Source organism: Yarrowia lipolytica, chromosome 1D, assembly GCF_001761485.1.
Source record: "Yarrowia lipolytica chromosome 1D, complete sequence".
NCBI lineage: Eukaryota > Fungi > Ascomycota > Dipodascomycetes > Dipodascales > Yarrowia > Yarrowia lipolytica.
In genome coordinates this window covers 66,415-83,734 of record NC_090773.1, presented here as the reverse complement: position 1 = coordinate 83,734, position 17,320 = coordinate 66,415, and the positions used below count along the sequence as shown (strand labels likewise).

The 17,320-nt window shown below is 49.3% G+C and overlaps 9 protein-coding genes across 9 annotated transcripts; 5 read left to right on the top strand and 4 right to left on the bottom strand.

The window, feature by feature from the left end:
- Positions 1 to 1,320: 1,320 nt before the first annotated feature.
- On the top strand, positions 1,321 to 2,115 carry YALI1_D00824g (uncharacterized protein; the record flags this gene model as incomplete). The annotated part of the gene is made up of 1 exon (XM_502256.3): positions 1,321 to 2,115. One exon carries the CDS (start codon positions 1,321 to 1,323, stop codon positions 2,113 to 2,115), a length of 795 nt encoding a protein of 264 aa, XP_502256.3.
- Positions 2,116 to 2,157: 42 nt separating this feature from the next.
- YALI1_D00813g (uncharacterized protein) lies at positions 2,158 to 2,459 on the top strand (the record flags this gene model as incomplete). Its single annotated transcript, XM_068282556.1, has 2 exons — positions 2,158 to 2,342; positions 2,405 to 2,459. The coding sequence occupies 2 exons, from the start codon at positions 2,158 to 2,160 to the stop codon at positions 2,457 to 2,459; spliced, it is 240 nt and encodes a 79-aa protein (XP_068138657.1).
- A 1,441-nt stretch (positions 2,460 to 3,900) lies between these two features.
- On the top strand, positions 3,901 to 5,208 carry YALI1_D00798g (uncharacterized protein; the record flags this gene model as incomplete). The annotated part of the gene is made up of 1 exon (XM_502255.3): positions 3,901 to 5,208. The coding sequence occupies one exon, from the start codon at positions 3,901 to 3,903 to the stop codon at positions 5,206 to 5,208; it is 1,308 nt and encodes a 435-aa protein (XP_502255.3).
- Positions 5,209 to 6,296: 1,088 nt separating this feature from the next.
- On the bottom strand, positions 6,297 to 7,082 carry YALI1_D00766g (uncharacterized protein; the record flags this gene model as incomplete). The annotated part of the gene is made up of 1 exon (XM_068282555.1): positions 6,297 to 7,082. One exon carries the CDS (start codon positions 7,080 to 7,082, stop codon positions 6,297 to 6,299), a length of 786 nt encoding a protein of 261 aa, XP_068138656.1.
- Positions 7,083 to 7,435: 353 nt separating this feature from the next.
- YALI1_D00754g (uncharacterized protein) lies at positions 7,436 to 8,245 on the bottom strand (the record flags this gene model as incomplete). Its single annotated transcript, XM_502253.3, has 1 exon — positions 7,436 to 8,245. The coding sequence occupies one exon, from the start codon at positions 8,243 to 8,245 to the stop codon at positions 7,436 to 7,438; it is 810 nt and encodes a 269-aa protein (XP_502253.3).
- A 422-nt stretch (positions 8,246 to 8,667) lies between these two features.
- YALI1_D00747g (uncharacterized protein) lies at positions 8,668 to 10,348 on the top strand (the record flags this gene model as incomplete). The annotated part of the gene is made up of 2 exons (XM_502252.3): positions 8,668 to 8,745; positions 9,017 to 10,348. The coding sequence occupies 2 exons, from the start codon at positions 8,668 to 8,670 to the stop codon at positions 10,346 to 10,348; spliced, it is 1,410 nt and encodes a 469-aa protein (XP_502252.1).
- A 99-nt stretch (positions 10,349 to 10,447) lies between these two features.
- On the bottom strand, positions 10,448 to 11,236 carry YALI1_D00724g (uncharacterized protein; the record flags this gene model as incomplete). Its single annotated transcript, XM_502251.3, has 1 exon — positions 10,448 to 11,236. One exon carries the CDS (start codon positions 11,234 to 11,236, stop codon positions 10,448 to 10,450), a length of 789 nt encoding a protein of 262 aa, XP_502251.3.
- Positions 11,237 to 12,003: 767 nt separating this feature from the next.
- Positions 12,004 to 13,380, bottom strand: YALI1_D00703g (uncharacterized protein; the record flags this gene model as incomplete). The annotated part of the gene is made up of 1 exon (XM_502250.3): positions 12,004 to 13,380. One exon carries the CDS (start codon positions 13,378 to 13,380, stop codon positions 12,004 to 12,006), a length of 1,377 nt encoding a protein of 458 aa, XP_502250.3.
- A 3,031-nt stretch (positions 13,381 to 16,411) lies between these two features.
- Positions 16,412 to 16,939, top strand: YALI1_D00673g (uncharacterized protein; the record flags this gene model as incomplete). The annotated part of the gene is made up of 1 exon (XM_068282554.1): positions 16,412 to 16,939. One exon carries the CDS (start codon positions 16,412 to 16,414, stop codon positions 16,937 to 16,939), a length of 528 nt encoding a protein of 175 aa, XP_068138655.1.
- Between the last annotated feature and the right edge of the window lie 381 nt (positions 16,940 to 17,320).

Here is a 17,320-nt window from a genome sequence, read left to right as displayed (position 1 = left end):
TAATATCTGGCCCCATTCATAATTTAGTTTCATTAAAATAAACCACATGAGCGAGATTAACGGCGGTAATAAAGGACATGCTGCTGATAGCAGCCTCTGAGATCAGCAGATGAGGCGACTGGAATCGTCGTCGAATCACTTTCTGAAAAGCTAGCCCAGTATTTCTCTCGAAAGTTAGCCCATCATCACCACCGAGCTCACTCTTATGATTTGCCGCTTCACATGCCAGAACCACTCCCTTCCCAGGATAGAGTTGCACTCACGGTTGTCAGGGAAACAGCTGAGACGCAGCTGTGACATGATACGAAACGGGTAATCCCAAATCCCCCCAAAATCACTAGAATCTGAGCGATGCGAACATGTTGCGGTTTAAAGAAACACCAACAAGTAACCCGCGATTGCCAGCTGCTCTTCTAGGTCCGTTTTATACCTCCATATGTCTCAAACGTCAAGCTCCGTCCTATAGACCGTATCTACATTATGCTCCTATGCTGTTCTGTTTTGTGTATCAGTCAAAAGTCTTCGGAATTTACGGATCACGTGATCAAACATACTCGCGGAGACCTCCAACCGGTAATTGTAGTCCGTCTATATGTTTCACACACCCCTTACCCCCTGAATAAGAACGGGCTATTGTACGAGTACGAGTAATTAGCGACCCTTCTTCAAGTTCAATACTACGCCAGCCGAATATAGCACAACCCTAATCCCAGCCTATAGGTGCTGCTGCTGTGGTGTGGCAGTTTCGCCTACCGTGACCTAAAATGCCACATCAGGGTGAAACCCTAACCTCGGCTCGGGCGACTCTCACATCCTCACCGGGCAACGACCCCAGCCCAGCTTGCCCGATTAGAGTCCAACTTCGTTATTCCATTCCTCTACAGTTTCCCCCATGTAGTATAATACGGTCAGACACGTTCTCTTTCGGTAGTTCTAACTCCTCCCCGCTTCAGAAGGTCTTACATCTAATATACATTTTTCCCTCCAATCCTAACCCTAATTTCCACATTTGGCATCCGCGCGTGTCTCACAGACAGATCTCAATCAAAGTTGCGAAAATCATTCCACGCCCAAACGGTGCCAACACGTTTATCGACCCGGCATTGAATTGAGGGATCGGCCAGAAAAAAAATATTGGGAGATTACCTTAAAAACGTGAACTTGGGGAATTGAACTGCACTCAGCGCCGTACATACCCCAACTTCATGCACGTCAAAAAACGCCAAATCCAAAAATAGGGGCTCAATCGTATGAGGCTCAGAAAGAGAACTAGATCCTTATACTGAAGACCAACTTATTCCATCAACAAAATTGTCACACATGTCTTTACCGGCAAGATTATCGCGCATGGCGCACCGATTTTTCTCCCAGATCGTCGCCGAGGACGAATCTGAGGACGAATCGAACGATGTTGGGTTTGTACCCCGTACCGAGGATCTCACCGTGGAATACGACACCTGTATTGACATTAGTTCTGTTATTGATGTTGTGGGCACTGAGAGGGATGCAAGCGACAGGGATGATGTGGTTGAGGGCGAAGGAGATGGCGCAACTGGCGATATTGTCACTGATATGGCTCTTACCGACATGGACGATGTCAGCTCCGCTGGTGATGCCAGCTCGGATGGCGATGCCAGCTCGATTGGAGGTGACGACGGTGTGGCAGTTGTTGACAAGGACATTACTTCGACAATTGTGAACGAGGTTGTTGAGTCACGTGATCGAGCATGTGATGGTACTCCGGAGGCACGTGAGGCCGGACACCAAGATACCGGCGCCGTCCCCGTTTCTAATCACGTTCACAGCCAAACAATCAAGGTGACTCGAGCCCCTCGGCTTCGACCGGATCTCAGCGATTCGGAAATGTCCGGAATTTCAGACGAGTCCGAAGTCGACGTTGAGGTCGAGAACGTGGTGGACACAGACGCGCCGCTCACTGACGTCATCAATGGTATTGTGCGGGAGCGACGCAAGCAGGCAAAGCGAGAAGCCCGTAAACGAGCAAAGACTCACCAGAAGAACAAGGGCTACAAGATTTCAAAGCCACACAAGAAGCATGAGCACAATGCCAAGGAGTTGGAGGCAATTGAGCGACAGTTGGAGGAGGAGGTTTAGAGGTGTGCGCTACAATACAGTACGTGCTACAGGAGCTTCAGTATGGTACGTACGTGCTTGTACTGTCGTTTCTTCCATGCGTTGAGGTGCGGTGGACAGTTTGAGGAACGACATCCAAGTGCAAGTACAGTATGTACATTCCACCAAGGTGGTTGTGGACTGACCTTCCTTTGGGACCGTACGGCACACGGATCTCCCTCTAATCATCTCAGATGCATGGATGCGTTGTATTGAGGGTCTAAACGATGTTTCTTCTTCTTTTTGTCCGCTTGTTTGCTTAGATTTTTAGCTACTTCTTGATGTCAGATTGGCGTGGAAGTCCTTTTGGGGCCACTGGCTTATGATAATGAAGGTTGGGTGTTATATATACTATAGAATAAATAATGGCTTATGATAATGTCGTACGAAGAATTTTCCCCTGATAGGTGTACAATACGGGATGTATAGGTCGCGTGAAGAGGCACTGGCGTGAAGCTGTTGTACGGGTTTCGGAAGGTTTTTTACGGCCACTCTGTTTGGCTTTTTACGACATTTTGTTTGACTTTTTACGAGCACTTAGTTCGGCTTTTTACGACCGTTTTGTTTGACTTTTTACGATGATAATGCCGACTTTTTACGACGTTTTTTTTTCTTGAAGATCTTTATCCAAACCTCACCTACTCAAAACTCAGCTTAATAATCAGTTTGACTGTTCACCAACCAGATTGACTTGGCAGACTGATAGTGAAAAAATTAGCCCGGTGTTAGGTGGATCTAGTCAAGCACCCCTGTAGCTCATGGCGTTGGCTCTTCTCCATTAGGGGTGTTATTGGCCTGTTTAACCACCGTGTTATTTCTCCTATTAATCACCGTTGTGTGTTATGTTATACACTACAGACGTGCCTTCATGTCCCACGTACAGTAATGTCATTACTGGATGGTGTTCTTGTCAGCGTCATGCTAAATAAGGTTGAGATTCCCTTTTTGCCGAGCACCTTGGGGGTCAACTCAAATGGCAGTCGGTTGACCAGTAACCGCACACAATTAGTGATCAATGATCTTGGGGAGCGGAAAGACGCGGATGATTGATTGCATTACCATTGTCAAAGTTTCGAAATACATGTAGTGACCAAAAAATACCGGAATTCTATCTCTATACCAGGTTCTATGGGGCTCTTGTCGACGGCGTATCATAGTTAAGCTAGGGACCGTATGCACGTTAGGGTGCTCAGCCGTTCCTCTAACCTGTCACTACAGTGCTCCTCCTAAGTTAAGCATGGATAGAAGGGTTTGCAATATCACCAACTTGTTGCTTACTGTCGATTTTCAATCTATCTAACCTCCGACTTCATCTCCGTCAACCACCTCCCTTGCACCGATATCATGCCTAACCGTCCAACACCCTTCATGGTTGCATGTGCCAAGACCCGCTTCTACCTTGGGGGTTACTCAAACAGCAGAATTGTGAGTGAGAAAAGATGGAGGAGAGGTTGTGAGGAAAACGAACGTATGGAATAATGACGTTTGTGAGCCGAGTTTGAAGAGTTGTCTGGGGTAAACCCAGCCACGGCATAGAATATAGCCCCTTCATGTGCCTAATAATACTCGATAGACCCTTCCTACACCCTGAAATTTCCCCAAGGTGTCCCCTTTGCATAGGTTACATGGCCAGCCTTCCATGAAACCTATTCTATTTCAAGTCTTGGCACCTTTCTCTGACGGAGCAATGGTGAATGTATAAAGGTGAAGGGAGAGTAGTTACTCGAACTACATCCATCAACTCATCACTTCATAAATCGATCTAGGATGAAAACTTCACATATCACCGTGGCTTTGTTGGCTGCTGTTGCTACTGCTGCCACCATCCGAGTTGACTCCGGCAATGCCGTCACCCTCGATATTGTGAAACGTCACGGAGACCACTCTGTGCCCCATAGCCATGGAGACGACGAAGACGAACATGACCACGACCACGACCACGACCACGAGGGACATGATCATGGCGAGGAACTTACAGCTGAAGAAAAGGCTGCTGCTAAGGCTGCCAAACTCGCCGAGAGATGTAAGACTCCCGACCGAGATCTCAACATTAAGTATCGAATCGGTGCTCTGTTTGCCATGATGGGCATGTCTGCCCTGGGAGTGCTTCCTCCTGTTTTGATGAACTCTTTCTTCAAGGTTTCTATCAAGTCTCTGCCCCTGACCTTCCTCAAGCAGTTTGGTACTGGCGTTGTTATTTCCACAGCTATCATCCATCTCATGTTTGGAGCCGTTCTGCAGTTCATGGACAACCCTTGTCTTGGAGAGCTTTCTTACGAGCCTACTGGACCTGCCTTTGTGCTTGCTGGTCTGTTTCTTGCATTTGTCATCGAATACACATTCACTAAACTGCTTGAAAAACGATCAGATCACCTCACTGCTCCCCACGCTCACGGCCACTCTCACTCCGACAGCAACTCTGATCTTGAGAAAACTGGACCCGACGTGACCGAAAACACCCTCCACATCTCTCCCTCGGCAGCTGCTGCTGCTCCTGGAACCACCCACGCCCATGGAGACGGAAACACCCACGGACACAACCACTCTGGCGAGATTTCTGGTGGTCATGGAGGCCACTGTCTCATTGATCCTACTGACAAGGTCTCTGTCATGATCATGGAGTCCGGTATCATCTTCCACTCCATTCTCATTGGTGTCACTTTGGTCCTGGCCCCTAACTCCAACTTCACAACCCTCTTCATTGCCATTCTGTTCCACCAGATGTTTGAGGGAGTTGGCCTGGGTTCTCGAATCGCCGGCCTTGTCAACACAAAGCTGCTCTTGAAGCTGCTCATGTGTCTCTTCTTTATTCTTATCACTCCCATCGGTATGGCCATTGGTCTCGGAGTTATTGATGTCTACAATGGCTCTGGAAGCAAGACCACCATCTGGGTGCTCGGAGTGCTTAACGGTCTCTCTGCCGGTGTGCTTCTATGGGCTGGTGTAGTCGAAATGCTGGCATTCGACTGGCTCTTTGGAGACCTGGTTCATACCACAAAGCGACGAACCATCGTGGCCTTTGCCGGACTTGTGGCCGGTCTTATTCTCATGTCTCTGATTGGAAAGTGGGCGTAAGAGGATTGTTAATGTCTTCACACACTAATAGCACTGAAAAATAGGTATTCAGAAGTACTGTAATTAATTGTTTCGCTGTATTACCAGTAAACGCTACGGATAATATCCTTGCTGTGAACTGCAAATCAAATGTAAGCACCATTCTTCAAAGATAACAGTATGTAGTGTGGCCTATTATAGAAATTGGATGCTTTAGGCCAGTGTAATTGTACAGTAAGACTCTGCTGAGACTTGCTCTGGGCCGTTCTATAGGCTGTAGTCGTGCGTATCTTTCGTGCATTCTACTCACCAGCTTGATTTGTTGGTATGTAGATACTGTAGTAGAAGTTGTGCTGGAGATCATCATTTGATGTCCGGGAAGTTTCAGGGGAAAAGAAGCCATACCAATCGATGAATAAATACTTGTACAATTTATAGGCAACAACGCATCAATAAATAACTGCTACCTACGCAATATCTTGCTGTATCTATAATTATGTGTCTCTCGGATATGATTTTTTGTTGAGACTTTACTTGACTTTTTTATTTGAAGGAATACTGTAGCTGTGCATCCAGCAGCCAACCAACAACAATATAAATTTATATTTACGTACTGTACCCCACCCATCGAAACAAGGTGTTGCCTAACATTTGACCTTGCCCATGTTACACTTTTCTTAGCGGAACATGCTGACAATACATTTTCTCTCTCGTCCCTCAGCACAGAGTAAAAAGTTTCTACCTCATTATCTCCGAGTTTGGGTTAGGGAAGCCAAAAGTAGCTCCCCAACATCCCAATCAGATGTACTTGTAATTTAGTTTGCCATTGAACACATATGTCCGATTAGTAAGCAAGAAACCCAGAGTGAATACACGTCCAAAATATAATGAAGCTCAAATCGTGTGTCTGGCGACATCAATCGCACAAGGGTGATCCGTTAATCCGTATTTCATCCCCTCCTCCCTCCAGCCAATATCCTCCCTCCCAATTACTCAACCTTAATTCAGGTCATCAACCAATAGGCGTGGCCCAATTTCTGAAAAACTAACTCTGGAGCGTTTGGGTCAAGGGCACGAACATCTCCATCACCACAGCTTCAGCTCGACCTTCACACACAAAAATGCTCCGACTGATCCGACCCCGTTTGGCAGCTCTCGCCCGGCCCACCACTCGGGCCCCCCAGGCTCTCAATGCCCGAACTCACATTGTCTCTGTACACCGAAACACTGAGAACAACAACCCCAGCATTCCCTTTGAGTTCTCCCCCGAGAACATGAAGCGAGCTGAGGAGGTGATTGCCAAGTACCCCCCTCAGTACAAGAAGGCTGCTGTTATGCCTCTTCTCGACATTGGCCAGCGACAGCTCGGTTATACCTCCATCTCCGTCATGAACTACGTGGCCAAGCTGCTGGAAATGCCCCCCATGCGAGTCTATGAGGTGGCCACCTTCTACACAATGTACAACCGAACCCCTATGGGCCGGTACCATCTGCAGATCTGTACCACCACCCCCTGTCAGCTGTGTGGCTCCGACGGTATCATGGAGGCTGTCCAGAACACCCTTAACATCAAGCCCGGTGAGACCACCAAGGACAACCTCTTCACTCTCTCTGAGGTTGAGTGTCTCGGAGCCTGTGTCAACGCCCCCATGATGGCCATCAACGACGACTACTACGAGGATCTCACTCCCGAGGGAACCGTCAAGCTTCTGGAGGACTGCAAGGCCGGCAAGATGCCCACTCCCGGCCCCGAGAACCACGTTCGACGAGACTGCGAGCCCGCCTCCGGCCAGAAGGTGCTGCTCAGCAAGGAGCCTCATAACGTGGCCGATTTCCTCCAGGAGGGTATTTAAGGGAAGGAGACTCATCACACAAGAGAAAGTCAAAAATGCCATGGCTGATATGGCTGATATAGCATAACATTAGATTCGGAACGAGGGCGGCTGGGGGCAACGCCTCTTTACAAGTTGGAGCGTAGTCTCAAAGTAGAAATGACACATGACAGAGATTATGTATTTATGTACTTACACTGTCGTAGTTTCTTGTACTCGTACAGAATCAAGGCAGTCATTAAGGGGATACAAGGATGACATAATCATTAAAATGCTACAAGTACAGCACAATGTTACAAGTACATTGGTGAACGACCCAGCCGAGGTATTTAGGCCATATGACATGTCATTTCATTATTGTATTGCTCCTTGGTCTTTGCTCGTCGTTATTTACATGCTTCATATGGTATTGTCTCCTACTCATCATCGCTCTTACCCCAGTTGACGCCCAGCCAGCCGGTACTCTTCTTCTTCTCCATCTTCTCCGCGGCGTTTCCAGCAATGTAGATTCGCTTGTGGCCCGGAATGTCAACGACAAAGTATCGGTAGACAAACCGCTCGGACGACAGCTTGGAGTCTGTGTTCTGCACTAGTTCCAGCTTGGCTCGTCCCTCGTTGATGTCTCCAGACACGTAAAAGTTCATCCAAATGTGTTCTCGGCCGTACTTGTCGATGCCTCGTTTGCTGACGGGGGGCTGGTTTCGGCCCCATCGGCCTCCTCCACCTTCGCCCATGGACGATAGTTGGCCTCCGAGCACTCGCATGACATCCTCGTTCTTCTCAATCTCCTTGAACGCTCGGTTGAAGATTCGCACGTCTCCAGAGGGCATCACCAGCTCCATGATCAGGTAGTACCAGACGAGTCCAAACAGTCCCAGTGCCGCCAGAATGATTCCTAGGTACCACGACAGCTGGAAAAAGACTCCGATCTTGGCCAGGCGCATGTTGGCCTTCTCGTAGGCCGACACCTTGGGCTTCCCCTCGGCCTTAGCGGCGCTTCGAGCGTCAGAGGACACATGAAATGACCGCTTCAGCAGAGAAAGTGTGCAATTGGACACAAATGGTGTGGATCGAGACAGTGTGGAGAGATGCGAGGGGGTAATGATTGGTGTAGATCTGACGGTTGTGGTGGGACCTGCAGTGGTGAGAGTTCTGACGAGAACGGCAGGTCTAAGGGCACCCAGTGCCATAGGGCGTGACAGAGCCAGTAATGGGCGTGTCAACATTGTGTATAAGTGGATTGTGTAGGGTGTCGTAATGTGATGTGCAGGTAGCGACAAGGTAGCCTTCTCCAGATTCCAGATTTGTTAGTAAAACTTTGCTGGGAGTTTAAGAAGCAATGAGGTGCGTTTGGGGTGTGCCAGTAGGTGGTCACGTGGATAGAAGTGAGGTGGGGTGCTCTTTGGTAGACTTGGAGTCGGGTTTTTGGTCACGTGGCTGGGTATTTATTAGGTATATATTCTCGCTAGCCCTGTTGGGTTGCATTATCTGACACATCTGTTTTGTTATAGTAGTTCCGTCTCCAGGCACGTCGCTCTGCTGCAACGCTCCAGAATGATGCATGATGGCCAAAGATGCTGCCGGGTAACTCTGACCATCAGCGCACTACTAGAGTTTACTTTTGACCTCGTGTCATTATCAACACAACATGGTTGAGAGCGACATTCTGCCCAAGTCTCAACGAGAGGAGATCTTCAAGAAGCTAAGCAGTCTTCAGGCTAACAAGGTGAGTTGTTTTTTTGGTCTTTTGGTTTTGAGCGGTTCCCACACGGCTGCCACGTCCAGCTGATCTGGCATGGACCGTATGGTTACCAAGGTGCAAGGGCTTATGTGGCACAGAAAGGGGGGTGTGAGCTGCCTCTGTGGCGTGTCAGTTTGTGGGTGTTTTTCTCCTACGCTGAATCATGCCGGGCTGGTGTTTATGACGCGCGTGCCTACCTACTCAATGGTGATGTGGCTCATACACAATACCGGTTTCAACTTCAACGCTAACCTAGACATGCTTTGACTGTCCCGCCAACAATGCCACTTGGTCGTCGGTCACCTTCGGTGTGTTCATCTGCTATGACTGCTCGTCGGTGCACCGAAACCTCGGAGTGCACGTGTCGTTCGTACGATCCACTACCATGGACGAGTGGTCCTACAAGCAGCTCCGAAACATGAAGTGTGGAGGTAACCAGAACGCACGGGAATACTTTGCCAAGCACGGAGGCTCCCAGTACCTCGAGAACGCTGGTCGAGCCCAGGAAAAGTATACTTCCAAGACCGCCAAGGCTTACCTGACTCATCTGGCCCAAAAGTGCGCCAAGGACGCAGCCCAGTTCCCCGACGAGATTGTGGTTGAGACTGCAGATGACGACGCCGCCAGCATCAAGTCTGCCTCCACCGACGACTTCTTTGCCAACTGGGACAAGCCCCTGGTCAAGAAGCCCACCCCTACATCTTCGCGGTCTTCCACCCCTGCTCTTGGCGCCTCCACTGCCAGCTTGCCCGGTATCCGAAACGGAAACAACGGCTCCACTTCTTCGCTGAACAACCCCACCAAGAAGGTGACCCCTACCGCCACCCGGACCAAGATTACCTCGAAGGCCGGAGGTGCCGCTGGCAAGAAGAGCATTCTGTCTTCCAAGAAGACCAAACCTAAGAAGGCTCCCGCCGAGTCGTTTGATTTCGAGGAAGCCGAACGACTGGCCAAGGAGGAGGAAAAGAATAAGGAGGCCCTGGGTCTTGGCAACGACGATGATGCTGAGGACGACGTGTTCGGCAAGAGCACCGTTGTTTCCGAGCCCACTCACACCGCCGCTCCCTCCGGCTCGTTTGGCGGCCCCGCAGACTACCCCCCCACTTACTCTAACGAACCCATCAAGCTGGTCCCCACTAACACTAAGGAGGTCGAGCAGAAGTTCCAGAAGCTCGGCTTTGGTATGGTTGCCGGTGAGAACAAGCTGGAGTCGACCAAGAAGAAGTCTACCTATGTCCCTCCGGATAAGGAAACTGCCGAGACACTCAACAAGTTCAAGACATCCAAGGGTATTTCGTCAGACCAGTTCTTTGGCCGGTCCGATTACGACCCTGCTGCCCAGAAGGAGGCGAAGGAGCGTCTTCAGACGTACTCCGGCTCCAAGGCCATTTCGTCGTCATCCTACTTTGGCCGAGACGAGGAGGAGGAGCAGGCTATGGTGAACCACTCGAGCGATCTGGAGCGAATGGCTGCAGATCTCGCTGAGCGGGTCAAGAACGTGGCCGGAGAGGATTTTGGAGGTCTGAAGGACGCTTTTGAGCAGGGTGGAAAAAAGGTGGGCGATTTCATGAGGGAGTACATGAGATAAGTTTGGACCAGCCTGAAAATCACAATAGAAGCTCTATCCCAGTAATTTATTGAGCATGTTAGTGTATGTATTAACTAAATATACCAATTGTACTTATACCTATAGTTTGCTCAGTAGTGCTCCAATTCTTGGTTTGTTTTCGTCCTCGTATTTCCACAGTCTGTCTCTTCTTTCGTGGAGGATACGAGTCTCGTTGTCGTAATCCATGGTTGTCAGCACGTTTCTGAGAATACCAGCTCTCATTTGGCTATAGAATGTCCGGTTTGAGTATTCCCCGATTCGTTTCACGATTTCTTCGACCTCTGGCCATGATCCGTGGGCGTGAATGAGTCCGGCTTCGAGAGCTGTCTTTGCTGTGAATCTCTCTGCGTTGAGCGAGATTCTCTGGGCTATAGCAGCTCCAAACTTGGTAACGTATATGGACATGAGAGGGCCCATTAGAGGCGCGTCGAACTCGAGTTCATTCATGCACAGCCACCCCTTGGCCGGGTTCATTACTCTGTAGTCATGGAATGCTGCCAGACAAAAGGCACCTGCAAAACAATGGCCATTGATGTTGGCAATTGTGGGCCAGGGGAAGTCCACGAAAGCTTTCAAAAGAGGGTAGAAGTAGAGACTCATGAAATTGGGGGTTTTCTGGGCCAATTCATAGTCCAGGCCGTTGGAGTAGAATTTGGGGGAGGTGGAGGTTGTCACCAGCGGTTTTGGGTCGTAGTAGAACTTGAGAGTGTCTAACGCTTCGATGAAGGCCGTGATGAAAGAGGGGGTTAGTCGATTGTCAGGTGGAGCGTTCAATTCGAGAATGTAATAAGACCCTTTGTCGGAGAGCCGAATTGTGTCTACGGCTTGGTCCAGGGGGAATGACAGTGGTAGCTTTGGGACAGTCATTGTGTTGTAGAGTGTTGTTTGTTTGTTTTGCTACAAGTACTGTAGGTCTCTTCCTACTATAAGTATCACTCCCCCACATGGAGATATGCAAGCACGGGCATGAGAGGTGTGGGGCTAAGGTTAGGGTGGGTCTACTACTTGTAGCTATGGTCTAGTTCGAGGGCATTTATTTCGGTTGAGGATTGGAGGACCCAAGTATATATCTTGTTGTAGCTGCGTTACAGTAGGAAGAATTGGTTTAGATCTGGCACTGCTGGGGGACAGATGTGGCTGTATTGTTGGGGTGCCGTGTGGTGTGGTTCTACGTTGACAAATAGTTAAGAGGAGAGCTGACTATATCGTTACTTGGATGGGGGGCTATCAGATTTTGTAGGAATATAAGATGGCCAAATTGATGTTTTTCCATTAAACACGTACTTGTGATTCACAATTTAGTAAATTATTTCCCTCTTTTTGTTCAACAGTTGTAGCATATGGCTATTTTTATCAAAAACATGCTGCCAGATATTTAGTTAGAATTACTTGGTGAATTGTGCCAGATAGCCTAGGCTTGTAAAGGTGAAGTTGCAAAATTACAATATCGGACTCCTAAACCCTGGCCAACGAGGAAATGTCCCTTGGTTAAATAACCAATGGTTTTCTGATTTACAGTGAGTCAATTTTGATACGTCAGTTAGAATATACTGTATATATAATACACCTCATCTTTTTTTTTTCTCACACGGTTTTTGGTTACAGATCTAAGGTCTATCTAATGTATTCAGTGTCTATTTGCCGACTCGCTGCTCGACCCAGTCGGTGGTGCTCATCTGGTGGATTCGAGAGAGAGCTCGGGCGTAAGCAAATCGCTCCTCCTCTCCGGTGAACATACCGGCCGAGGCAAGGACGGTAGGGTCAATGCCCATCTCGTCGGCAATTTTCTGGAACGACTCCTTGTCGGACTTATCGTGAGTAACGTCACTGTTATCTGCAAATAGGTGCTCGAAGGGTCGCTGGGCGGTCACAGCCAACTTGCTCTTGGCCTCGTATGCGGCATCAAGGAAGGTGATCCATCGTCGGGCCAGATCCTTCTCCTGGATGGTCATACAGGGGATATCGGTGATGACAAAGGCGTCGTAGTTGTTACAGAGACCAATATAATCGGCAGCAGAAAGAGGCTCGCCACACAGCTCGTGGAACTTGAACTGTGCGGTTCGGTTGGAAGACTTGGGGATGTGTCGCTTTCGGCCCCAGATCTCGACATAGGCATCGTGGGAAATGGGTCCGTCCTGGGAGAAGTACTCAAACCACTTGTCGGCATGCTCCTTGGCGGCAGGGGCGATGTCCTTGTCCTCGAGGGTCTTGACAAACGGAGGCTCGGTCTCGGGGAAGAAGTAGACGTTCTCCATGGGCTTCTTGACCTTTCGGTAGTCGGTGGGGGACTCCATGAAGGTGACTCGGGTTCGCTCCTTGAGCAGTTCGATACAGGGGATGAAGGACTCTCGCTGGACGCCGTTCTTGTACAGCTCATCGGGGGCTCGGTTAGAGGTCAGGAACAGAACAACGCCGTCCTTGTCAAGCAGCTCAATGATTCGTCGCAGGATCATGGCGTCGGCCACATCGGTGACCTGGAATTCGTCGAAACACAGAACATTGCCTCGCTTGGAAATCTCCTTGGCCAGAATGGGAGAAGCGTCGAAATCGGAGCCTCGCTCCTCATACAGCTCGTGGTATCGGTGGTGCACGTCCTGCATGAAGTTGTGGAAGTGGGCTCGGTCCTTGGTCAGATGGTTGGGAATTGTGTCGTAGAAGAGATCCATCAGCATGGTCTTGCCGCAGCCGACATCTCCGTACAGGTAGATGCCCTTGGGGTTGCCATCTGTGGTCTCCTTCTTTCCAAACAGCCGTCCCAGCCAGGAGGGCTCCTCGGCGGGTTTGGGATGGTAGTTCTCAATGCTCTTGTGGATCTCCATCAAAGAATCAATGATCTTTCGCTGGTAAGGGTCGTCATTGAGGACGCCCTTCTTGACTCGGTAATCGTACTCTTCCAGAGGGTTTCGCTGCTGGTTGGACAGAGCCCGGTGCGAGATGCTGAAGGCTCGGACGGTCGACCGGTAGGTCGATGTGGCGACCCTGATGTTGTTCCAGATTCTTTGCTGGAGCATTGTGGTGTGTAGGTGGATCTGAGCGGCTCTGCCTTTGGAAAGATTGTCAAATGGCGTCTAATCAAGGCGTTGCGATAAAAATAAGCTTTCGAAACCGGCATCTGGGGGCTTACACGCAGAGTGCTTGAGGGAGCTGTATAGTCAACATTTGGAACATTTCATGTTACAATTGTGTGGTGGGCACGCTTTTGTTTAAACTGGTGTTCATTATCGCTCTGTCACGTTACTGGTTTGGCCGTTCGATCTAAGATAGCAAGATTGCTGTGCTGTGGCGTCACGTGAAATTTTTATTATCCAACCATCTTTGCAGCCCATTATCAGAACACCTTGCATGTGTAATTTCCGCGCCGCACCCGACGGCTACTTTTAGACCGGGTAACTTGTGTTCTCCTGGCCAGTAGGGAGCTTCCAGAATTGTAGGGTGCTTTTGTCAACAAGTTTTGTGAAGCCCAGCAGAGGTTCTGAGTTTGCAAGACGAGGTAGGGTAAGCACCGCCTGAGCGGGAAAAAAAGAAACGACGTGAAGATCTGAATAGAAGTGTATCTGGGGAATGGGCAAGGCGTGTACCGGTGAACATGTGTGCTGGCGTGTGAAGGAACGGGGGAATAGGTGACGGCGGTTCTGTGTTGGATTAATTAGATAATCTGTGACGACTTATTGGCTGTGTGCGTGTATATTCCAATCTATGTCATCGATCTCATGCATCAGATAAAAATGGTCGATATCGCCGTACGATACGTCCCATTGTGCTTATTATTCCGCGGGTGTATACCGTGTGACCGAAACTCCCAATGTCAAGCCGCTACAGAGTGCATCCCAGGGAGGCTGAGATATGGAGAAAATTTTATAATAAAGCTTGTATTTTTGTACTGACCGCACTTGTACTTGTACAAGCATACGGCAAGCACAATATGAAACACACTATTCTCACTGCCACTGGCCTCGGGTAGCCGTAGGTCAGCGCAAGGCGATGCTAAGCTATAGCTGACAAAACAATACAATTTCAAAAATGAGCTAGCCCATACAAACAAACATGGGACAACGGATGATGGGACAGTAGAGCGGGTTATGTAACATCCACCGGATAACACAACAAGAGGATCCAAAGCGCCATGTGCCCTCAACGGCCAACATTATCTCGAGTAGCAGTTTATACGAGCTATCGCTTTGAGACGGACGAACCACCGCTCGTACAACGTACTCAGTTTTCTATGTCTCTCCCAACCATACAAATAGGCTCGAAAATGGTCCATTAGCAGAGACATGGCGGATTCAAATGGGACTTACCTCGTCGTCAACCTCCTTTCAGTAGAGACTAGTGTGTACGTCCTGCCAAACTCTTTTCAGTTGTGCAGAGAGCCAACCTAAACACAGCCTTGTGCAAACTCTATGGGTCTCAAATATTGCACCCAGGCTTTGGAACCGTCGATCTCTACCTCACCCTGTGGCTCCAAACGGAAGTGATTCTCGTCCATCGAATCCCTGGATAAGACGCCACGCGCATGAAGGGTCCACGGACAGTCTCAGGTAAGACACCAGCTGCCAGAAACCAGCAATCTGCACATTCCCTTTGCGTAGGACCCACATGCTGCGCCGCGGTGGTCCGTAACATAGCTTGGTTGGGACGCAGTGCCAGGCCTTATACAAGCGCCGTGATTGAGACTTAGTCAGTGAGCCAGTGTCAGAGGCCAATTGCTGGACCAGTGGACAGGGTTTCACGCCGACAGTCAGACACATTGGCGAGACGCCGATCAACAGCATTGCATGACTGATCGACACTCAAGGGTGAGCATACGAACGGGGGGCTATACATGTCTGGGTGACACCACGGCGTTTGAGCTGTCAACTCGACCCAGCCACCAAACAGCCCTTATCGAGTTATTAAAAGCGACGTCTGGACCCCCCCCCCCCCCCCCCCCCCCGGGCTGTTAAGCATTCCATGGTACGTCCTATGTGTACCCATGCGCCTGTGTTGTTGGATTCTGAAACACTAGACACGTTGCTGTTTCTAGTTGACGCAGTACCAATGTCAAGCGCATAATAGACTTTGTATCTCGATTCGGTAGGGATTCTTCCAAGGTTTCAGAAGACATAGACATAAGGTCTGAAGATGAGATTGACATACGAGATAATCCAACGAGAAACACAATTGTCAGGTTACGCCAGAGAGCCCGCCTATAAACGCAGATCCATTAGACGCTCCTTTCGACAGAATATTATCGGTTTGCATGGGCATGATAATTTCTCAGTCGCTTGTACGCACCATTCTGTCAACAGGCGAGGAAACTACAACTCTATAGCGTCAACTTTAAATTAAACTGAGCAAGAATACACCTCTTCTAAGCACCTCCGTAGCTTAATGTGAAGGGGGCGAGAGGGAGGGTTCACTACACAGCATATGATTAACGCGTCGCACACCACTCCGCTTAGACCCTAATAACCCAATGTACAGTAATACAGCCCATGGTTTCCTCTTCTACGTCTGTCTGCCGCTGGTGGCTGGCTGCTAAGCTCCACCGACACACGGAAAGCGCGCGCATAGATGTTACTCATGCCATGGTACAGCATGGTACACGATCTGACGTGAAACCTACGCCACTACCAGTGCCAATATAGCGCCGGTAGTAATTCCTTTAAACCTCATAATCGCCGATGGTCAGTGTTAGCGGGGCGCACGGCCTAATTACCAGTCGTACTGCGTAGCTTAACATTCCCATTCGATGCTCCCAACCACACGGACATGCCAGGAGGTGTTCTCGCCGTGTTCCTTTTGTTAGGGGATGTGCGTGTGTGTAGGGGTACAGCTCACATATTGATTTGGCTGGAAACGGGCGACAATATTATTTCGAGACTCAGGACAGATAGAAGAAACAAATGAATGGCTATAACCGGAACAGACCGTATGGTTGCGGCCAGACAAGGAGGAGAGTACCTTGGTGCGAGTACTTGTAGTGCACGGGCAGATGCCGACGACGTTAAGAAATACACATTCCAGACAGGGTCCAGGGCCTACGGGGTTTAAGAGCCAGTTATGGCGATTGAGGAGACCACTTCGAGCAAGTTGCCTGGAGCTCAGCTCCGGCTGCCTCCCCCTTTGCGCCTACATTCTCCCTCATTCCAAACAAGGTTTTTTACACCCTTGTCCGAGCCCATGTCTGCACTCAAAATGGCTGCGCCAGAACAAACAAGTTTGAGTTTCCAAAACCACAAAAGCAAAGACGCCAAACGCACCCCTATCCTATCCCTTTTCAACTTTGTGTGGGCAGAGAGGCCAAACATACAAAAGTGCATTTGGGCCCAAAGCAAGAAAATTGTTAACTCATCCACTTCTTTTCGACACGACGTTCTAACACATTTTATCCCGCACCTGGTTTGTGCGTGGAGGGTGAGTATCTACAAGATGGGGACGCTCTGTGCCACACAGGCAGCTCCTACAAACCGAGGCTTTCATTTCACACGGATTTTGGAGGGTTTTGGGGTTTTGGAGGCACAAACGACAAGAACACCACGACGAGAAAACACGAGCGACAATGCTGGAGACTCAGAGAAGGGAGCATAGCATAGCAGGCCAATCGACAGCAGCGGGCCGCCACTCGATAATGCGTTAATCTACCGTCGACACTGGATATGTTCATTGTTATTTTCCTCTTCCTACACGCACGTGTGTTTTTTTTCTCCCGACCCATACACCGTACATCCTGTTGACCCACACACACAAATAAGGATAAGCTCTGGAATGTGTGGGATGTGATACCAAGACACGGCGACACGACCAATGAGATAAAAATGAGACCATGAGAAATGTGTTAACCACGATATTATTGTGATATTACTGGAGTGTGTGTGCCTGCCTTTCCCGCACCATCTCCACCGTCATTCCACGCTCTACTTTGTTTGTGCCACTCTAAGCCCCTGCCATCATCCATACCCTCCATCCTGC